General features: G+C 43.1%; 1 protein-coding gene across 1 annotated transcript; it reads left to right on the forward strand.

Moving 5' to 3' along the window:
* The first annotated feature begins 1,474 nt into the window (after nt 1–1,474).
* LOC120405610 (cytochrome P450 4V2-like) lies at nt 1,475–17,911 on the forward strand. The gene is made up of 11 exons (XM_039539249.1): nt 1,475–1,685; nt 4,751–4,863; nt 7,411–7,496; nt 10,995–11,185; nt 11,630–11,699; nt 12,895–13,021; nt 14,321–14,512; nt 15,498–15,600; nt 16,102–16,236; nt 16,394–16,573; nt 17,603–17,911. Exons 1-11 carry the CDS (start codon nt 1,475–1,477, stop codon nt 17,773–17,775), a joined length of 1,581 nt encoding a protein of 526 aa, XP_039395183.1. The 3' UTR covers nt 17,776–17,911.
* The last annotated feature ends 2,702 nt before the right edge of the window (nt 17,912–20,613 follow it).

The raw sequence follows: 20,613 nt of genomic DNA on the forward strand, positions 1-20,613 counted from the left end.
TGACTGACTGCTCCTTTCTCACATAAGCTGCCTTCAGTCACCAGAGCCTTCTTCCCCAGTCCCTGTGACTTCACTCCCAGCTGTTCCAGACAGGCAGTCTGCCTCTTATAGAGGGTTGTGCTACTAGGTCTGTTTGCACAGGGCCTAGCACACTGGGCCCACTCTCGCCTGGGGTGTGTAGGCACTGCTGTAATACAGTTAATACTCATACACACAGATGTGTGCTGGTGTACTTGGAGGTGCTCAGGCAATGCATGGCTACCCCCTGCCCTGTTTGGCTCCTGTACCTATGCTTGTCTCTGCTTGCTGTGGCTCCTTTGGCTGTGTGGATCCATGAGTTATGACTAGGCATTGAACAATGGATGCTGGATCCAGAGAAACCAAGCTGGGGTTAGTGACACATTTGGTACAGGTATCTGGCCAAAGTCTTCATTGGTGTAAAGTGTCACAGCACCACATTTCACCACCAGAGAATTTGGCCAATAACGGTGGCAACCTGCACAGTCTCTCTTCCTGTGCACCATCACTATAGTCCTCTTAATTCAGCCTTTCTGTAACAAGGCCCTGGGCAGTCACAGTTGTGGGACTGAGCTTATTGGTAACAGTAGCACTTCATATGTACAGCTCTTTACATGTGTATGTCTGGGCTATGTGGGGTATGCAGTGGAGTCTACAGGTGATGCATTTGTTTGGTTACAGCCAGTGTTTGTTGGCCATGCTGGTGGCTCTGTGTGACAGATGGCTGGGGTAGTCTCCTCCATTCCCATGGATCCAATTCAGTGTGGTTGTGTGTTGTTCCTTCTAGAATGTGTATCCCAGCTTTTCATACTTGTCCTGATTCTTCTTGGTTGTTGTGGTTTGTCTCTCCTCCCCTCTGTAATATTGCCTGTGTCCTGAATCTGTTCTCCATGTTGCCCACAAGGCTGGGAGTTCTGCCCTGGACCCTGCAGTAGGCAAGTGAAAAATGGTTTCACCCCTCTCACTATGAGCAGCAGCAGTTAGGGTCACTGACAATTACAGGGAGACCTCACCTGACCCTCCAAGTTCAGATCCTAGGCTGCTTAGTCTAATCCTCCTGCAGATCCCCAGTTACACAGTGAGAAAAAGGGCAGCCACAGATCAGAGCAGCGTTTCATTCCCCAGGGTTGCTGGAGCAATTTGTAGGGGGGTGCGGGTGCTGAGAGCCATGGAACCATCTGTTAGCCCTGTATGTGAAGGAAACCACTTCAAGCCAGGAGGTGCAGCAGCTCCCCCAGCACCTACGCCTTCTGCTGCTCTGCTCCCTCCTCATGCAGCCTCTGGGGATCCCTCCTTCCTTCCTACTCCTTTGTTCCCAAGCCTCTCCCCCACCCCCGCGCGCCCCATCCCTGGGCTCCGCTTCCCTCGTCTGGAGTCGGAGCCCGGGTCCTACACTCGGTGCAGCGTCCCGGGACCGCGGCTCAGTGCAGGCCCAGCGGCCGGGCTCGGGGCAGCGATGGGGGCTCTGCACCTGGCTCAGGAGGGGGACCGGCTGCTCTACTGGGGGGCCGGAGTCATCACTCTGCTCTTCACGCTGCTGGCAGCCTTCACGTGCCGCCTGCTGCTGGATTACCTGGGGAAGTGGAATGCGCTGAAGCCGATTCCGGGGGTCAGCCCCTGTTACCCTCTACTGGGAAATACTGTGTTCTTGGAGCGCAAAGGGGAAGGTAACGGCCGCCCAGACACGTAGCGGTAGCTGCCTGCAAACCCCTCTCCCTCCTGCAGCATCCTCTCTCCGGGGTGACCGCAATGCCCCTGGGGATCAGCCCCGGCAACCGGGCGTACAGCGGTGTAAACATTTGTAAGGTGCTCGGGAAGTGGCTGGGGATTTCCGGGGGCTGTATAAGTAGGAGCTGGGCTCGCCCCATCACTAATTGTTGTTGTAGAATAACAGAGTAGGAGTGAGCTGTTCTTACGTTTTTCCAAGCTGCAAACAAAACCAAAATAGTTTAATAGTCAGCATCCTGCTGCATTTCTAGATCCAGGCAAAGCAGCCAGGCAGTATTTCCGAGACTCTACTTCAACCAACCAAAACCTCCCCCAGAAACCTCTGACAAGTCTTTATGGTTCCTGGGGTATTTCCCGCGCTATTTCCAATGAGTTTATAATTTGATTATAATTTGTTTCTTGAAAACAAGCTCTTAATTGTGATGTCCTGTCCCTTTAACTATTTGAGCACTCCCCTCTCCCCATTGCAAAGCCTCCGTTCTGTGTTACTTTCTCTTCTGCAGCCGTAATAATAGTTACTATGGCAGACAGCTGTGTTGCTTTCAGCTCCCCCTGTGTCTTTCCACCCCTGTATGCTTTGAAATCCATTTCTTGTCTTTCAGTGAAACTTTAGATAGCCCTTGGTCAGCCTCTTTATGGTTAATGCATTTAAAAACAACTGCCATGGTAGATGTTTTCCCGCTACATTCTAAGGTAAAGGAGTCATGCTAAAGCGCTGGATAGTTACATAATTAGATGAGCCTCTTATGTTCCTAAGAATTATTGTTTCAGAACAAACTTTCAAAGTGTAGGCAGTATTTACTCCAAACTGGAACAGTTCCACATTACAGTGTTATGAGTCCTTCATTATGCTCCTCTGGTTTTCAAGACAAATCAGACAATACTAGTTCTTTTTTGACTGTGAGATTTTTCTATATTTCTATGAGTCTTAGTAAGGTGCTGAAGTTATTGTGCCTTTCTCCACAGTGAAATAGTAAAAATATCTATATCATATGCATGGATTTCTGTGCTTATTGTACCTGTGCAAATATGGGCTTTTGTGCTGTATTATTGAGCCTTGATGTTTTTTTAACAAAAGAGATCTTTCAGGTAAGTTATACCTGAAGTGGAATGAAGAAAAATGGTTATTTAGTTGCTTTAACTTTGCTGCAGGGTGGGATGTGGTGGTTGTCCTGAAGAAGACAATACTATAAATCTACAGCGCCAGTTTCTGTCACAAAACTTAGAAACAGGCAACTATTTTTGGAAGAACAGGCATGATTGTGACAGAAGGCTGTTTGTAGATACAAAACATTCCATGCATTCTATGATCCATTCTATGCATCTGAAGAAGTGGGCTGTAGTCCATGAAAGCTTATGCTCAAATAAATTTGTTAGTCTCTAAGGTGCCAGAAGAGACCTTAGAGACTAACAAATTTATTTGGGCATAAGCTTTCACATCTGATGAAGTGGGTTTTATGTCCAAATAAATCTGTTAGGATGGCACATACACAGTGTGGTCACACAAAGGAGCTGTGAGGGGATGGAAGAGGCTGGTCAAGTCACACACACGAGCTGTGAGAGACTCAAGCATGTTCAGTGAAGAAGGAATCTTCAGAGATTTTTAGCTGTAAAGATCCAGCAAGTCTCTACTGAACAAGTACAAAATGTTTTTTTTCAAAAGCTAAAAATGATCAAATTTGGGTGGATTTTTAGTGGGATGGCACAAGGTACATTCCTGACACACAGTCCACTCCTCTGCATGGAGGTGTTAAGTTATTTAAAAGTAAAGGCCTCAAGAATTTTTATAACATGAGCAAAACAACAATAACATATTTTTACTTAGCCTTGTCCTTGAAAACAACTGAACGGTTTTGGCTGAAATTTGGCTTGAGGTGAGCACCTGGCATGGGAAATTGCAACCCAAACTGTTAATTTTTGCCAAAATTATAAGCAACTAAAAATGAGGCCTTATAGTGGAAAGTGTCAGGCAATGTTAATAATAGGTGGTGACCAGGGGCGGCTCTAGACCCCAGCGCGCCAAGCAGGCGCTTGGGGCGGCCGTTTCCCGGGGGGGCGGCATTTGGCTCCGGTTGAGCTCCCGCCGGCATGCCTGCGGCAGGTCCACCGGAGCCCGGAACAAGCGGACCTGCCGCAGGCATGCCTGCGGCGGGTCCCGTCTTCCTGCGGCTCCGGTTGAGCTCCCGCAGGCATGACTGCGGCAGGTCCGCTCGTCCCGGGCTCCGGTGGACCTGCCGCAGGCATGCCGGCAGGAGCTCAACCGGAGCCGCGGGAAGAGGGGACCCGCCGCGGGACCGGGGAAGGGCGGCGCAGCGCTCCGCGCTGCTTGGGGCAGCCTACTTTCTAGAGCCGCCCCTGGTGGTGACACTCTGGTCTTTTGTGTAGAAATTTCTCTCGAATGTGGACTCTAGCATGATTGTGGAATGATTTATTAATCTGCACAATCTCATTTCTCCTTTTGTCTCAGATGCTCTTGGTGCCATTTTAGAGGGACTCAGTTAAGGTCTTTAAAGTCAATCAGTTGAGGTTCTCTTGTACTTAATAGATGATCCTAAACCCCAAGGATTTATATTCCATCTATCATGTTGTTCAGAAAAATTAATCAGCGTGAGGATGGGCTTGTGCTAATGCACTGGGCTGGGAATCCGAAGAAATGTATTTAATTTCTAGCTTCGCCATAGATTTCCTACATGACCTTGGGCAAGTCACATAGTCTCTTTGTGTGTCAGGTCCCCATCTGTAAAAAGGAGATAAAATATTTCCTTTATACTCTCTTTCATTTGTCCTTTCTTTTTAGGTTGCAAGATTCCTGTGTCTGTACAGTGCTTATCACAATTTCAACTGGGACCCCTAAGTGCTACTGTAATCAAAATAATAAATAAGTGCAAAATGTACTTGCTTTGTCACAGCAGCAAAACTAACACTACAGTGAACTCATGATCAATTACATGATTACAGAAGTTGTGTTTTTGACCTGTTCAAATTGATTTTTTCCACCTTACAGATTTCTTTAATCAATTAGTACACATCTTCAAAGAATACAGGAATCTACCCCTGCTAAAACTTTGGATAGGACCATTGCCTTTTGTGATTTTATATCATCCAGATGCTGTGGAGGTGAGTGTTCCTATCTCATGTTTAATAGATTTGTTTGTACAAGTCATACAATTCATGACAGTTATTCCCTAATTTGAAATTTTGTGTTTGTTTCATCTCCAGATTTTATAGTAAACACTAAAAATGGCTGGTCATGAAGGACACGTGCCAGTCACCAAACTTCTTGTTACATCTAGAGCTTAGGCTTCATGCTGGTCTCCTCCTCCACCCTGCCTGCCCTCCCTGCCTACTTTTGTGCAGGTGCTTTATAACTCTAGGCACTCAGGGGAGCACAGGGACTGCATGCCAGATGCTCCTCCCAGTGGTATGTTGCATGAGCTAAAGGGATGACACAAATCACTCCCTGTCAGTGCAACTCAGACACAGTGCCCTCGGTGTTCTCACTGCAGGGGTGTGAGTACAGCATCCCCTTTACTATGGCAGGTGCAAATAGTGCAGTCTAGCCCTGAATGGTTTGTAGTTCGCTTAGAGATAAATGCAAAATTTCTTCTTCTGTGTCTTTACATTGATTAAAAATACTTCTGAGATTCTCGACTAAGTGAGAGAAAATGTTTATCCAGGTTTTGGACTGTGGAAAACCTTGAACTTCACTTCGCATTATCAACATAACAGGTTCTGACAGCAGATACTGTGTTAATGATCCACTAGTTTAAAACATCAGTGTTGTGCTATTATCTTCGAGGTACAGTTGTTTTTTATTAGCAAGTGATATATGGGTGAGATACATTTTACTGTATTTATTAAATAAAGTGCATACAAAGAAATCTCTCAACAGGACTTGAGGACTGATGGAAATGATATAATTTGCATCAATCAGATTAAAACTGAAAAAAAGTGTTTTAATTAAAACCATAGGCATTATTTTATAAAGGAGGATGCATTATTTAGAGTAACCTTAAGGCAACTCTGTTGTTGAGGTATCTCTTCTGCCACTGATTATCAGGACACTTGTTTATGTATTAAAATGTATAAAATGTGCCTGCTACCATCAGCCTCTAGGTGTGTATGTAATTTAGTCTTTATACATCCAAGAAATTCAGGTTAACCCAGTGTTATCCCTAGGAGCCCCGTCTACCCTCTGCCATGGACTGGAGTAAATCTGCCTCTTCAGTATGCTCCCCCATTCCTCCTGACCCCATGGAAATACCTCTGGGAATATATCAGTTCTGTGGAGTTAAGAGGGGTAGTTGAATAAGCTGCTGAGGAAGCTGCTGGAAGCACAGCACCGGCTTAAACCTGCAGAATTCCTATAAAAATCTACTAGGCCAACTAAAAATCCAGGAGGCTGACAAAATGACTTACCTTACTGGTAATAAGAGTCTGTGTTTGTCCCCCACCCTTTCCCAAGAAAACAATCCATTTTTTGCCTCTGAAAAGACTCTTCTTCACAAACTTGTGGTTATCGCTCTCAGCTCCACTTCGGAGACTGACCTCCCTTGGGTTTGGGAAGACATCGCTGCCTTAGTGTAAACAGTCCAACCAGAAATCAAGTTATCTTCACAGCCCGAAGGGCTAGAAACTTAACTTTAAAAATGAAAGCTTAGATTCTGCACAAGATGGTGTCATTCACCCAAGAAAGACTCCTATTCTAGTTGGCAGGGGTGGTTCCAGGCCCCAGCACGCCAAGCGCGTGCTTGGGACGGCACGCCATGGGGGGCGCTCTGCTGGTCGCTGGGAGGGTGGCAGGCGGCTCCAGTGGACCTCCCGCAGGCGTGCCTGTGGATGCTCCACCGGAGCCACGGGACCAGCGGACCCTCCGCAAGCACATCTGCGGGAGGTCCACCGGAGCCGTGAGACCGGCGACTGGCAGAGCGCCCCCCCCATGGCGTGCCACCGTGCTTGGGGCGGCAAAATGGCTAGAGCTGCCCCTGCTAGTTGGGCAAAGTTTGTAGATGTATTACATAAATAATTATATTCTGTGTCTCCTGTTTAATATTACTGTTAGGAAGATGTACTTTACCAGTACATGAGAGAGACAGAACCTCTGTTAAATAAATAAAATATACTGATCTCATGGAACTGGAAGGGACCCTGAAAGGTCATTGGTCCAGCCCCCTGCTTCACTAGCAGGACCAACTACTGATTTTGCCCCTAAAGTGGCTCTCTCAAGGATTAGAGCTCACAGCCCTGGGTTTAGGGGACCAATACTCAAACCACTGAGCTATCCCTCAGTTCAGGTTGTCAGTCCAAGCATCCATCTTACCTTTGGCCTGGGCTATATTGCAATACAATAATAAGGAATGTCACATTCATACTATTGACTATTACAATCCATCAGAACATTTTCCTGGTCTTACAGTGTAGTATCAAAGTGATGTATTTTTATTGTGATAAATATTTCCTTGTTAATGACCTCTCCTGTACCTCCATGGTTTGTAAAGTTGACTGAGCAATGCAAAGCAATCTCTGATTGTAAATGAGTGTTTAAGTTTATAGGACAGCAGTCATAACTTTAAATATATTTTACAAGTGCCCTCCTCCTAAAAAACAGTGTTATCAACTTATTTTAAAGAGATATTTCCCCTCTGTCTTTTCTCCTATGGGTAGGTTATTCTAAACAATTCAAAGCACATAGAAAAATCTTTTCCGTACAAATTTCTACATCCATGGCTTGGCACAGGACTTCTAACAAGGTAGCGTAATATATAAATAGTCATGTATCTTTAAAGTTATAAAAAGTTAAATTCTAAGATATAATGTATATTTACTGCCTGAAGACTAGAATGTGTTATATTTTATTTGCTAATAGGCAGAATAAAAGCATAATTATGCTCTGTATATTAGAATCTAAAGTACAGATGCCCAAAGAGCAGCGTTAGACCCACGTATCACCTGCAGGGCCATAAAATGGGGTCCTACAGCCACCATCTGGAGTCTAGAAAGGATCAGTTCTTGAAAGGATCATGTTATGTGAGGAATGTGAATGGGACTTTAGAGCAAATGATTGTCTGAGAGAGGATTTTCTGTACCACTCAGAGCAGTGGTCCACCCAGTCTGGTGTGCTGTCTCCAGTAGTGGCCAATCCTTAATGTTTCAGAGGAAGGTGAACCCCAGACGTGAAAGTAAGCCAATACGGTCCAGTACTGCATACACAGTCGACCATACTGGCAGGGGGCAGCTTCTCTGCCTGGCAATTTAAAAGGGCCCTGAGCTCCGGGCAGCAGCCAGAGCCCCTGGCCCTTTATATCACCACCAAAGCCCCGCTGCTGGAGCCCTGGGGTAGTGGCTGTGAGGCCCAGGCAGTGATTGAAAATGGCCAGGGGCTCTGCTGCTGTAGTGGCGGCCGGGAGCCTTGGGTCCTTTAAATCACTACTAGAGCCCCAGGGCCCTTTAGATCGTGATTTTAAAGGGCCCAGGGATCTAAAGGCCCTGCCCCTTCCAGTTGAGGCCCCTCCTCCTGCTCAGGATCCGGTCCCTGCATACCAGTAAGTCCCTTAAATTACTTTCACCCCTGGTGAACCTGCACCATCCCCCACAAAAAATCTGGCCAACTGTGCATTGGGGAAAAAATTCCTCCCTGATGCTTTCAGGTGACTGGCTGAAACCCTGAAGAATGAGTTTTGATTATAATCATTGTCTTAACACAGAGCTGCAAGTGTAAATGAGCATGCTGAGGGCAATGCAGACACACCTGTTCTCCCCATGGTCCATGAAGAACAGGGACGAAGGGTGGGATTCATAAATTCACAGATTCTGAGCTGTTAGAGCTTTATTGTTCTTAGAACTTAAGTGTGGCTGCTGGGGTGTAATGAAAAGCAAGTTTGCAGACAGAAACTGACTCACAGCTTGGATTTATGTGTTATATCAAATACATAAACACACCACCTTTATCAATTATACGCACTTATCACCTCTGCTGAAGGGATATTATTATTATTATTATTATCCTATTATTATGAATCATGATTATTAGGGTAATGCCAAGGGACCAACCAATATCAGGGCCTCTTTTTGCTAGGCACCATACACATTCACAGCAGTAGATACTCCTTTCCCTGAAGAAGAGCTTACAGTATAAGTAGACAAGACAGACACAGGGTGAGGGAAAGGGATGTGACCCCACAAGCAAGGTGAATAATGTGGAAGCACAAATGTCATACTAGTGCTATAATTTTTTCTGAAGGAGGCTAGGAGGAGATTCACACAACAGAAAAAGCAGGAAAGAAAAGTGATGAGAGGGATAGAGCAGATGAGAAGAGGGAAGGGAGAAAGGTATATGGGGCAGGTGAGATGTGGAGGGAAGCTGAGGTATAGAGACATTAGCTGTTTGCTCCAGTCCCTTCCCCCAGTCAGCACAAGGCAAAGAAAGTCCAGTCAAAGCTGTGGAAAATATTATCAGTGTTCATGGGTGCCTGCTTCAGTTGCTTTTGCTGCTGCTCTGCTGGCTTTGCCCTCTGGCTGGCTCCTCTCTGCTGTTTTTTCCCCAGAGGATATGTGCCTGAGGAGGGAAGGCACCTAATGTCCACTGTGGATGTCTCCCCTGTACAGTTCTGGGGATGGCATTCATGAGGGAGGGCTGGCCCTGGCTAGGCCCCACTTTACTCCTCCCCCAGTGCAATAGTACCTACTTATGCTATTCTGGAAGCACAAGTCTAATATAGGTATCTGCCATTTCTGATCTTTTGTAAATATTTTGGTGATTATTTCCCCCATAATGTTTTGCTGTTTAGAAACTCAGAATGAACTAACATTGTGGCTGGATCTCAGCAATGCTGCATTCTTGACTTTCACCCTATAGACAAAGGAGGGTCAGTTCAAGAAAATGCTCAGTTTGGGGACATTTAAAAAATAGAAGATTTCAGGGGGAGGGGCAGTTGTGAGCTCCCCTGCTCGAAACAGGAAGATGCTGTGTTCCCTGCTGAAACCATCTGAGACACAGGCTAGGACTCCTCTTAAGAGTGCAGCAGGGATTCAGCGTAAGGAGCAGACAGGCTAGAGTAGCTGAGGAGAGAAGGCCCACTGGCTCCTTTGGCCAGGCTGTGTTGTGATGGTGCAAGATCAAGCACATCCATACCTCAGAGACTAGCAGTAGTTGGGAGAGGGGACTGGAGAAGCATCAGTGACACCTGCTAGACACCCCAGGAGAGGGAAAGGTGGAGTAGACTTGGCCCACCCCAGAATGAGCCAGATGGCTTTGGAGGCTGGGATCAAGCACCCTGAAAGAGCTTTATGGGAGGAGGGAGACTAGTTGGTCTCATTGCAATAGAAACAGCTATTTGCAGGGGACAGGGACCACAGAAATGTATACTTGGCCAGTCTCCGTCCCATCACCTTAACAGCTCTGTGGGAGATGAATCCTCTTCTCTGAGAAACATTTGGTAGATGATACCGATGTAATAAATTGGACATTAGGCAGTAACTATCCCTAACCCTCACTTTTCTACATAGTGGAAAAATGAGGGCAGCCACCGTGGGTGAAGATGGGCTTAGCTGGAGATGGGTTGCTAAATATTTAACAAAGGGCTTTTTATTTACCCTTCTCCTCATCCACTTACACCTCAAGTGCCTTCTCAATATCAACTCTTGCCTTAGGATAATTTTTTGTTCACAGTATTTGTCTTGCAGCAGCTACAGTTAGCACCAAGCTGTTAGTAGCATTGTATGATTAGAAGATTTTTGTAGCAAAATGTACTTCCACTTTGCCCCTTATGGTGAGCGGTGTTGGCTGCAACTACCAACATTAATTTATATATGAAAAATGTTACAAGTCATTAGAGCCACTCTTTACTGTCATCAGTGAAGATGGACTAACAAAGACTACATGTCAAGTATCAGAGGGGTAGCCGTGTTAGTCTGGTTCTGTAGAAGCAGCAAAGAATCCTGTGGCACCTTATAGACTAACAGATGTTTTGCAGCATGAGCTTGCATCCGAAGAAGTGGGTATTCACCCACGAAAGCTCATGCTGCAAAACATCTGTTAGTCTATAAGGTGCCACAGGATTCTTTGCTGCTTCTAAAGACTACATGGTCTACTGGCAACATTTGAAAAGATTAGCTCTAAGAATTTCTCTACCAGTTTTAACTACTCTAGTGAAAGTAATTGTATAGTCACTGATCACTTCCTCAAACAAAAAACTGTTTCTTTTTTGGTGAGGTTTTTTATACTTAATTTCCAACTCTTTATTTTGAAGCACTGGAGATAAGTGGCGTTCCAGAAGGAAAATGATAACTCCCACATTCCACTTCACAATCTTAGCTGATTTTCTAGAAGTTATGAACGAACAAGCCAGTATTTTGGTTGATAATCTTGAAAAGCATGTTGACAAAGAACCCTTTGATTGCTTTCTAGACATCACTCTCTGTGCCCTGGATATAATCTGTGGTAAGTCCTGGTGATGATTCAACAGTTGCTATAGAAGTGCTGTAAATGAGGACGAGACTACAGCTGTCCACAATGCTACAGTTCCATTTGTTGAGATAATTGACATAAAAGTCCTGCTGGTCTTCCACCACTATTTTTGTATTATCAACACTGAACACATCTTTTCTGTTTTAATTATGTTTGTGTCTATCTGAACAATCAAATATTGTGTTATGGAGTGGAACAGGGATATGGAATTTAACTTGAGGGAGAGTTAAAGGAACAGGAATATTAGGACTAGACTCGCAAAGAGAGTACACATTTTAAAAAAAGAGAAACGCCATGAGATGAGGCTGTAAATGGCTGCAATGCTTTCATGCAACACCTGGCCGTATGTTCTCAATGTACTGCTGGCTTTCCACCCAGCTAACATATTCTTAATAAATTTCTCTTTTCTTTTTCTAGAAACTGCGATGGGCAAGAATGTTGGTGCGCAGAACAATAGGGATTCTAAATATGTCCGTGCTATTTATAAGTAAGTGTAGATCTTTCAAGTCTGTCTTATAGTTTTGTTGGTGTAGGATTGAGAATGCCACTGTCAGCTATAGCACCTCAAATCTTTCTAAAGCAAAATCTGGTAGGACAACCAGGCCTGCACAAGAGCAACAGTTCACCTACGCACAAGGCCCGCTGTGCAAGTTAGGTCTTTCATTGCCCATGTGTGGGGATGGGGGAGTGTATATGGAGGTAGAGTGGCAGGATGATGGTAGAGCCTATGCAAGCTGTACGTGCACAGAAGAGACCTTTGTAATGGCTCCACAAGGCCAGCTGCTGTAATGTGTGAACATGTTGCAGTTGCAAATCGGCCTTTCCATAGCTAATATTGGCTGGACTAGTCACCACAGCTCCTTTTGAGCCTTGTTTGGGGTGGAGGCAGAGGAGGGGGGACACTGAATCTACATAGCACATTGAGCCCAACTCACTGTTGATTTGCACCTTGTATAAACATTTACACAGTGCAAAGTGAGTGTGAAATGATGTCAGGTTAGAATGGTAATGTTTTTCACTCATCGTGCGTTAGTGTAAAAGACTACAGGAGCTGCAACACAACAGTGAAGTAAGAATAAATTAGAGTCACACCATAGCAGTGTAAAGTGACCTTACATTGGGTGTAAGTGTAATTTATTCTAATTCCAAGGCCCCTTTTTATTGCCACAGCAGTATAAAAGCGCCTTAGTGACCATAAGAATCAGACCATACAGGTCTACATCAGATTATATTAGACCAAGCATTGCACTGGTAATACGATGATTTGTTTTGTGACTGATCCTATTGCAAACACAGATTAATATTGTGGACTTCAGTAGACTTATTCCAGATTTACATTAGTGTGACCAAGATAAAAAGTTGGCCTTAGGGGTTTTTTTCATAGTGGCAAACTTCTTGGATTAATACAGATTTGTATGGGAAAATAGATTTCACTGGACAGAATCATTTCTATAAATAAAAATGTGAAAAGTATTATAGCTGGTACTGAGCATTATAATTAGTTAAAAGTGGATTGAGGGCATCCCTAAAGATTAGACAAAATGGTTTGTGTCAGCTACATCAAGTGGTACTTGCATCATCCTGTCCAGGACCAGGAAATTTAGACCCTATTAGATTCTGGTGGACATGTTGTGAATATGTTTTTAGAAATAAATATAATAATGCTATTTTTGTTACCCTAGGATGAGTGACCTCATTCATCATAGACAGAAGTCTCCTTGGCTTTGGCCTAACTTGATGTACCCTATGTTCCAAGAAGGAAGGGAACATAATAGAAGCCTCAAGATCCTTCACAGTTTTACTAACAACGTAACCAGTTATTCCTTTTTCTATTGTGTTCCCAGCAATGAAGAGAAATAATGTAGTAAATCTAGAGATTCCAGATTGTGAATGTGGTGACAGAGAATCAGCCATTGGGAACAACGCCTTATTTGTGGTACATATATAATAGGAGAACTGAATGTTTATGATATTCAGTCCCTAAAGAAATCCTCTGAAGAGGAGAGAGAATGTGACTTAGAACTTGTTCCTTGTGTGTGGGTTTTAGCCAATGGGTCCCCCTCACATGGTAATAGTATAACTTAGTTGTAACTGGTGGTAAAAAAAAATCACATAGAATCATCCTAATTCCTTTAACATGCAATGTTCTGAACATTTTAAAATAATTGGAGCACTTCACCCTAAGGCCTGTAACAGCTAAAATATTTTAAAATGGCATTCTGCTTTGTTCTGGTGCTTTGTCCAGTACTTAAATATTTCAGTTCAGATCTGAATTTTGAGAAAATGATAGAAATTTGGACTGCATGGAAAACTTAAATATAAAAACCCCAATGAATACACTTCAGGAAGGAAAAAATACATGGAGATGACCTATTTTTTATAAAAGTCCACTAGTTTCTCTTAATTTTAAATCCATAGAAGTAACATCTGATTTTAATTCATTTTCTCCAGCTATAATGGTGTGCTTAACATGGGTTACCAGTCAAATCCTGTCTTTCTTTCTATAACAACTTGATGCTGATTTGCATTCTGTGTGAGGCACTATCACTGTACAGTATTATAATATTGCTTACTACAGACACGGTGTTGAAGACTCAGAATCAAAGCAAAGAGCCAGCATGGACCTAAAAACTCAGATTCTACATGATTCACAACCCTGACCTGTGCAAACTCAGTGTACAATAGGAAAACAAATACTAAGGGAAATACTAAGGGGGTGGATATAGATGTCGCTTTATATCGCCAACCAGCGCATAGTATGGAGTCAGCGGTAGAGTCAGTCTTTAAATATCTGGGATAAAAGTTATTTTAAAGTATGTATATTTTAAAGTACCTGTATTTTAAAGTAGTGGCCACACACTTAAATGGTGGAATCTAAACTGTTGAAAAAATAATACACTGCTACCTCGATATAACGCCACCTGATATAACACCAATTTGGATATTACGCGTTAAAGCAGTTCTGTGGTGGGGGGAGGCAGCGCACTCCGGTGGATCAAGGGAAGTTCAATATAACACGGTTTCGCCTATAACGCGGTAAGATTTTTTGGTTCCCAAGGACAGCGTTATATTGAGGTAGAGGTGTATATTGATTTATTTATATCTAAGGTTATTGCAGAAAAAGCCCATGAAATAGAGAACCACACACAACAGAAAGATGACTTTGATGACAACTGCGAACAAAGTGGGCCCAAAAGGAGAAGGGCTTTTCTTGATATGCTTCTCAGTACAACTGATGATGAAGGGAACAAACTGAGCTACATGGATATTCGAGAGGAAGTGGATACTTTCATGTTTGAGGTACTCCAACTAAACTGAATGGTCCCAATCTCTTCCCACAATGAATCTCTTTATACTTCTAATCGCTTTTGTTAGCTGTCTTTGGATCCTTTCCATTACACTTATATCGGTTGTGATACAGGATGAGTGGAAATGATCACACTGCATCTGGTTCCCTGCTGTACTGCTCCAGTTTTCTGCTGGTGTAAATCTGTACTCCTGGAGACAATGGAATTAATTTTACTGTGGTCACTATTATTCTATGTCATAATTAGAGTACATTTGATTAAAATTAAGCTTGTACTAAAATCTGTTGCTAGTGAATTCTCTTGTTTTCTTTAGCATATAGTGCCTGAATGGCTGAGTTTTATGTTTGTAATATATAATCTTAGCAAAAATTAAATTGCTTTGCCCTCTTCTGATAATTGATGTTAATACTGTATATTTTATCGTGGGATAGGAAAGATAGTGAGTAACTAAAAAGTCAGGTATACTTACATTTCATTGTAAAGCGGTGAAGAAGTGCAAATGCCCTTCCAACAGATGACTGAGGAAAAAATAGTGACTTTAAGATTGCTATATAGTGTTTAAATTATTGTGACTGTTGAGAGAGATTTAGTGGGTCAACAAGTTTATGTCTACAAGGAAGCAATAGCAAACCTCTTCCTCATAGAGACTGAAAGTGGAGGAAGACCCTTCACCCAGCCAACATAGGAAAGCTAAGTAATAGAAGAGGGCTGGCAAACGGACTTCTGATTATTAATTATTATGATTTGCTTCAGTTTTTTTCTTATCTTAGTCTCCATCCATCCTATTACATAACTGGTTATTTCTTGTTCAGTCTTAGGTACCAAATTGTTACATGATTCATATTGTCTTACCCTTTCTTCTGTATCTGTACAGTTAGGCTACACCACTATGATATCCATAATTCTTTGTATATATTTATCTTCATATGCATGAAGACAATGCAGATCTGAACATCTGAGTAAATCTGTACTTCTAGGGGCATGATACAACAGCTGCTGCTATGAACTGGGCCATCTACTTACTTGGATGCCATCCTGAAGCCCAGAAGAAAGTTCACAGAGAATTGGATGAAGTGTTTGGTAAGTTTCTACTCTTTCCTTGGATGTGGGTGTGAGTTTGCATGGTACAGGATATGGTTTACATATTCATTTCTGTGTAGAGGTTTAAAAAGGCAAATAAACCACAGAACTGCCACTGTATGTGCTGTAACTCTTCTGCGGAGAACTCAATGTCACTAGGAGTTGGTTGGATGCTAAGGGAGTGGTGACAAATTTCAGTACTCAGATTGTAGGCTTTTTGGGGCAAGAACCATCTCTTCTATCTTTGTACAGTGCCTAGCACAAAGGGGTCCTAGTCCATGACTGGGGCTCTTCAATGCTATCTCAATACAAACAATACATAATAATAGTTTAAGGACATCACAAGAATGAAATAGAGATAAATGATTCAAACCCATAAGTACAGTGGGGCAGTTATAGTTTGGTCGTTGTTAAAGATAGCTGTGAGCCTCTTAAAATAGCTTGTGTGTTTAATCTGATTAGCATAGTTGTTTCTCACACCCCTATTGTGATTCTGATCAGGGAACTCTGACCGGCCTGTCACAATGGATGACTTGAAGAAGCTCCGATATCTTGAGTGTGTTGTTAAGGAAGCCCTTCGTCTCTTCCCTTCTGTTCCATTCTTTGCCCGCACCACAAGTGAAGATTGCCATATTAGTAAGTAGTTCTCAGCCTTTTGTGTGTATTCATCATTTTAGGTATGATAAATATCTGCTCCATCAAGGTGGTGCCCGCATCAAGAATTGGTTTTGAGTTTTGTATCCATTTAGAGAAAGCCACTTACTTCACTGGCATGTTGATACTATTTTTGCAGGAGGATTTAAGATACCAAAAGCAACAGAGGTAGTTGTGGTTCCTTATGTACTGCACAGAGAACCGGAGATTTTTCCAGACCCGGAAGAATTTAGGCCTGAGCGATTCTTCCCTGAGAATTCTAAGGGAAGGCACCCATATGCATATGTGCCGTTCTCTGCTGGACCCAGAAACTGTATTGGTACGTAGTAAAGTGTAATAGGTCCCATATATGTTTATTTTCTCACCGCTTAGGTGAAGGTGCCTTTGCTGTAGTACGCACAACAGAGCCTATGAATTTGAATGGAGATTTCAGGTCTCTGTGGCTGATAACTGCAGTAGAGCAATTTTTACCAGGATCTCACATTTTCATTGTCGCAACATTTTCTCTCTTCCTGTGGGGTTCTTCAGGTGATCTTATTTCTTATACCCATGCTAATTAATTATTGTTTCTAGAGCACCCAAAGAAGTCTGGACGCTTTGGAGACATAAAGATTCCTGCCTAGATAGATGGCAGTCTGAATAATAGACATTGTACAGAGAAGGGGTTGAGGGAATGGTGAGATACAACATAAGGCACCTTTTTTAAATCTACATCTCTTTTGAGTTAAATCTTTGGCTAAGGGATTGTCTGCACTTGAAACACTACAGCAGCGTAGCTGCAGCATTCTGTGTATACACTGCGTTTGCTGATGGGAAGGATTCTCCCCTTAGCATAGGTAATCCATGTTCCCGAGAAGGGGTAGCGAGGGCGACGGAAGCATTCTTCCGTCGACCTAGCACTGTCTACCCCGGGGGTTAGGTTGGTATAGCTGCGTTTCTCAGGGAAGTGGATTTTTCACACCCCTGAGAGATGAAGCTATACTGATGTAAATTTCTAGTGTGGACTTGGGCGAATTGTCTGGTCCGTGACCCTTGTCAATTTGCTTAGTTCTTTTTTTTATTTCTATTTTTTTGACTCTCCTCTTTTCTCGTAAACCTTTGATCATCTGCCTAATTCCTCCCCCCTCTATCACACCAGCACACTCTATTTTTAGGATTAATAAATAGACATAATTCTGTCCTTCCTCCTGTGTGTGCACATCTATTCAAACCTAAATTTGGCCCATATTGGTTTATAATCTGTGACACCAGATGCACAGTTATTCCCATGCTGCATTTTGTGGGAAACCTTTGACATGCAATTACGAGTACTAAACTACTACTGTTTCTGTTCCAATTTAACCTGAAGGCCAACGCTTTGCACAGATGGAAGAGAAAGCTGTTCTAGCCATCATCCTACGGCACTTTTGGGTGGAAACAAGTCAAGAACGAGAAGGGCTTGGCCTCGTGGGAGAGTTAATACTTCGCCCAAATAAGGGCATCTGGATCCAACTGAAGAGGAGAAGAGAGTGTGTGTCATAAGAAGAAAGCTCACAAGGATTTTAGATCTTAAAACATGCTATAATAATCTCAGCTAGCAGCTGATTCTTCTTGAGATTTATGTAAATCTCTGCATTTTAAATGATTGTAACCATTTATAAAGGAACTCAGTATCAAATTACTAGAAGGGGTTTTTCTTGTTCAGTTTCTGTTTCTGGCACTTTGTTCACACAGCAATCCTCACCAAATGAGCTTCTTTCCTTAGGATGCAATGAAAACGGAGGTAGTGTCAATCATAACCTCCCTCCCTTAATAGAGCAGGTACTGGAGAACAAGGTGGGGATTCTGTATCTGGCTGGCCTGTGCACAAAATGAGAAGTTTGGTTGCCAGCACAAATAATTAATAATTTGGCACGCAGGGCCAACATCTGTTGCAATACCCAGGTCCTGTGGAAAAACAAGTATGTTGATCATGTAATTAAAGACTATATCATACCTAGAGCTGCATGAATAATGGATTTGTAAGTTTGCTGGCATTTCTAAAAAATGACAAAAACCATTTTGTTTTGGATAGAACCATTAATGAAATTATTCAGAGTATTGAACAATCAACACATTTTAAATTGGGTCAAAACACAATGTTTTGAGCTGAAATTTTTCATTCTAGTTTTGGGCATTTTTATAAAAACAAACCCTGGATTCACGAGAGGGGGTCGGGGAAAGAGCTTCCTAGTAACCTTTAGCCGAGAGCTTTGGGTACTTTCCTAAGACGTGGGAGACGCGGATTCATTTCTCTCCCTTGCTGATATAGACAGTGTATTTGAAATTCACAAATACTCTCCAGATTCAAGAAAGTGTCCTAGCTTCTCAGTTATGGCATATTTAGGTGCAGGGTTTGGGCTATGGAGTCATTGTCTGGCTTTTCTCTAGCCTACGATTATCCAATGACTAGGAATTGCAACCTCTGTCTTGACATGGCCGAGCAGCTGGACATCTAAACCCCAGCAGGAGCCTCAGTCTAGGCGGTCTCCCTCCTATTTTATCTGATCTGGTAGGCATGCTTACTAGCTCTCTACCAGATTGTACCCCAAACAAAACACAGCTGAGGGAGGTGCTGCTGCCCCCACCCCATACCCTAAGAGTTAGAGCACTCACTTGGAATGGGGAAGATATGGATTGATATCCGCACTTTGCCTGCTTCAAAGCAGACATCTGAATCCCCCCCCTCCATTTCTCATCTTGTAGGTGAGTGCCCAAAGCCCTAGGCTACAGGGTAGGGTATTCTGGTGAGGTTGTCTTTCAGCGTCTCCTGATGAAGCTGTTCCACTTGTATAACATACTTAAGTATTCATTAGCGCTGGGACTATAGCTGGGGTCACCCAGGTGAGTGCTCTAGTCCCTGGGCTATCGAGTCATTCTCACTGTCTTTCAGGCTCAGTATCCCTTTAAGGGCTGGGGACTTAGGCATTTCCCACTGGCTTGCTTATGTGGCTCCCTGCTCAGCTTACTGGATTTTATGAATCCCCTTCTTAGCCACTTAGTTCTCCCCAGGCATGAGGTGGCAGGGCCCTAAACCTCAGGCATTGTAACACTGAATCTAGATGATCTGGTAGTCCCTTCTGGCCTTAAACTCTATATTGGCCAAGATTTTCCAAAGCAACTTATGATTTTGGTTGCCTCAGTTTTTGGGGCATGATTTTCAGAGTGCTCAGCAGTCTATGAGAGTCAAGCCCCATTTAAAGTGTCTCCAGCTGAGCACCAACAAGTTGAGGCTATCATGACTTTGCTTCAGTGGGACCTAGGGAATGAAACTTGCTCTCGTTGGCATGGGTCTCAGCCCATCCCTTCCCGCTTTATAATAAATACAAAGAAGGCAAGCTTCTCTGGAAAGGTGCTTTTCTTATGATTCTGATCTTTTCGGCCCCAAATTTAGGACTTTCTCTTCCCCCAGCTCTCGTTGCCCCATTCTTTTTGTATTTAGACCCGTGATTTTTTTTAAGTTACTATTCTGGTCTCGTTACCGTTGTGTGTATGCTTTTACATTTGGCTTGCACTAACAATTTCCTTCTATGGAGAACTATAAGTAGTATACTTTGATGAGGATCCCAATAGGCATTTGTATCTTCTGGGCTCAGCTGCGCAGTGAAAGCAAGTCATTAACTTAATCATTAGCTTCACCTAAGCACCCTAGTCTCTTCTCTGCCTGTTGGTAGTAAATGTGGTACATCAAAGTGTATTGTTGAAAGGAACCCCACCAGAATGAATCTGGTAAGGGTAAGTGCTAATTACCCATGTCGTCTTTCAGGCTAGTGTCACCATGCACATTGTTTATTTACAGAAGTGGAATGCAGAGAAGAGCTTGGATCAGATTTTCATCATGTACTGAACTCTGGGAGCAAGTGGCTGCCACCAAAAGGTCAAGAGTGGATGTCAACAAATTTTAAGGGATTTTGAATGGCCTTGACATGCAAAAAGTTTAAATTTTTTTGGTTAACATAATAATAGGTTTCAACAAGGTGGGAAAACTATGGCCAGGTTTGAGCCCTTCAGTTCTCACAATAGGGTCCAAAATTCTGATGACTATTCAGGCATATTTTATAACATGTTGTTTTACAATACACTGTTTCAGTAGGTTTAATTGTTAATATCCATTAAGAATGTTGTGGAAAAATTGACCACACCGTTGATTTTGGGTCAGACACACACTGAGGCACCTTTATTAGGGTACACAATACATTTATGCATAAAGGGAAGGTCGGCGTATCCCCAAGCAAGGAGGGAACAGCCGTCTTGCATAAACCACACAGCTTTAAGCTTATAAAGGTAAAAACCGCAACGCGTAATCATGCATTACAAATCTTATCAGCCTTATTTGGTATT

Source organism: Mauremys reevesii, linkage group 5 (assembly GCF_016161935.1).
Source record: "Mauremys reevesii isolate NIE-2019 linkage group 5, ASM1616193v1, whole genome shotgun sequence".
Taxonomy (NCBI): domain Eukaryota; kingdom Metazoa; phylum Chordata; order Testudines; family Geoemydidae; genus Mauremys; species Mauremys reevesii.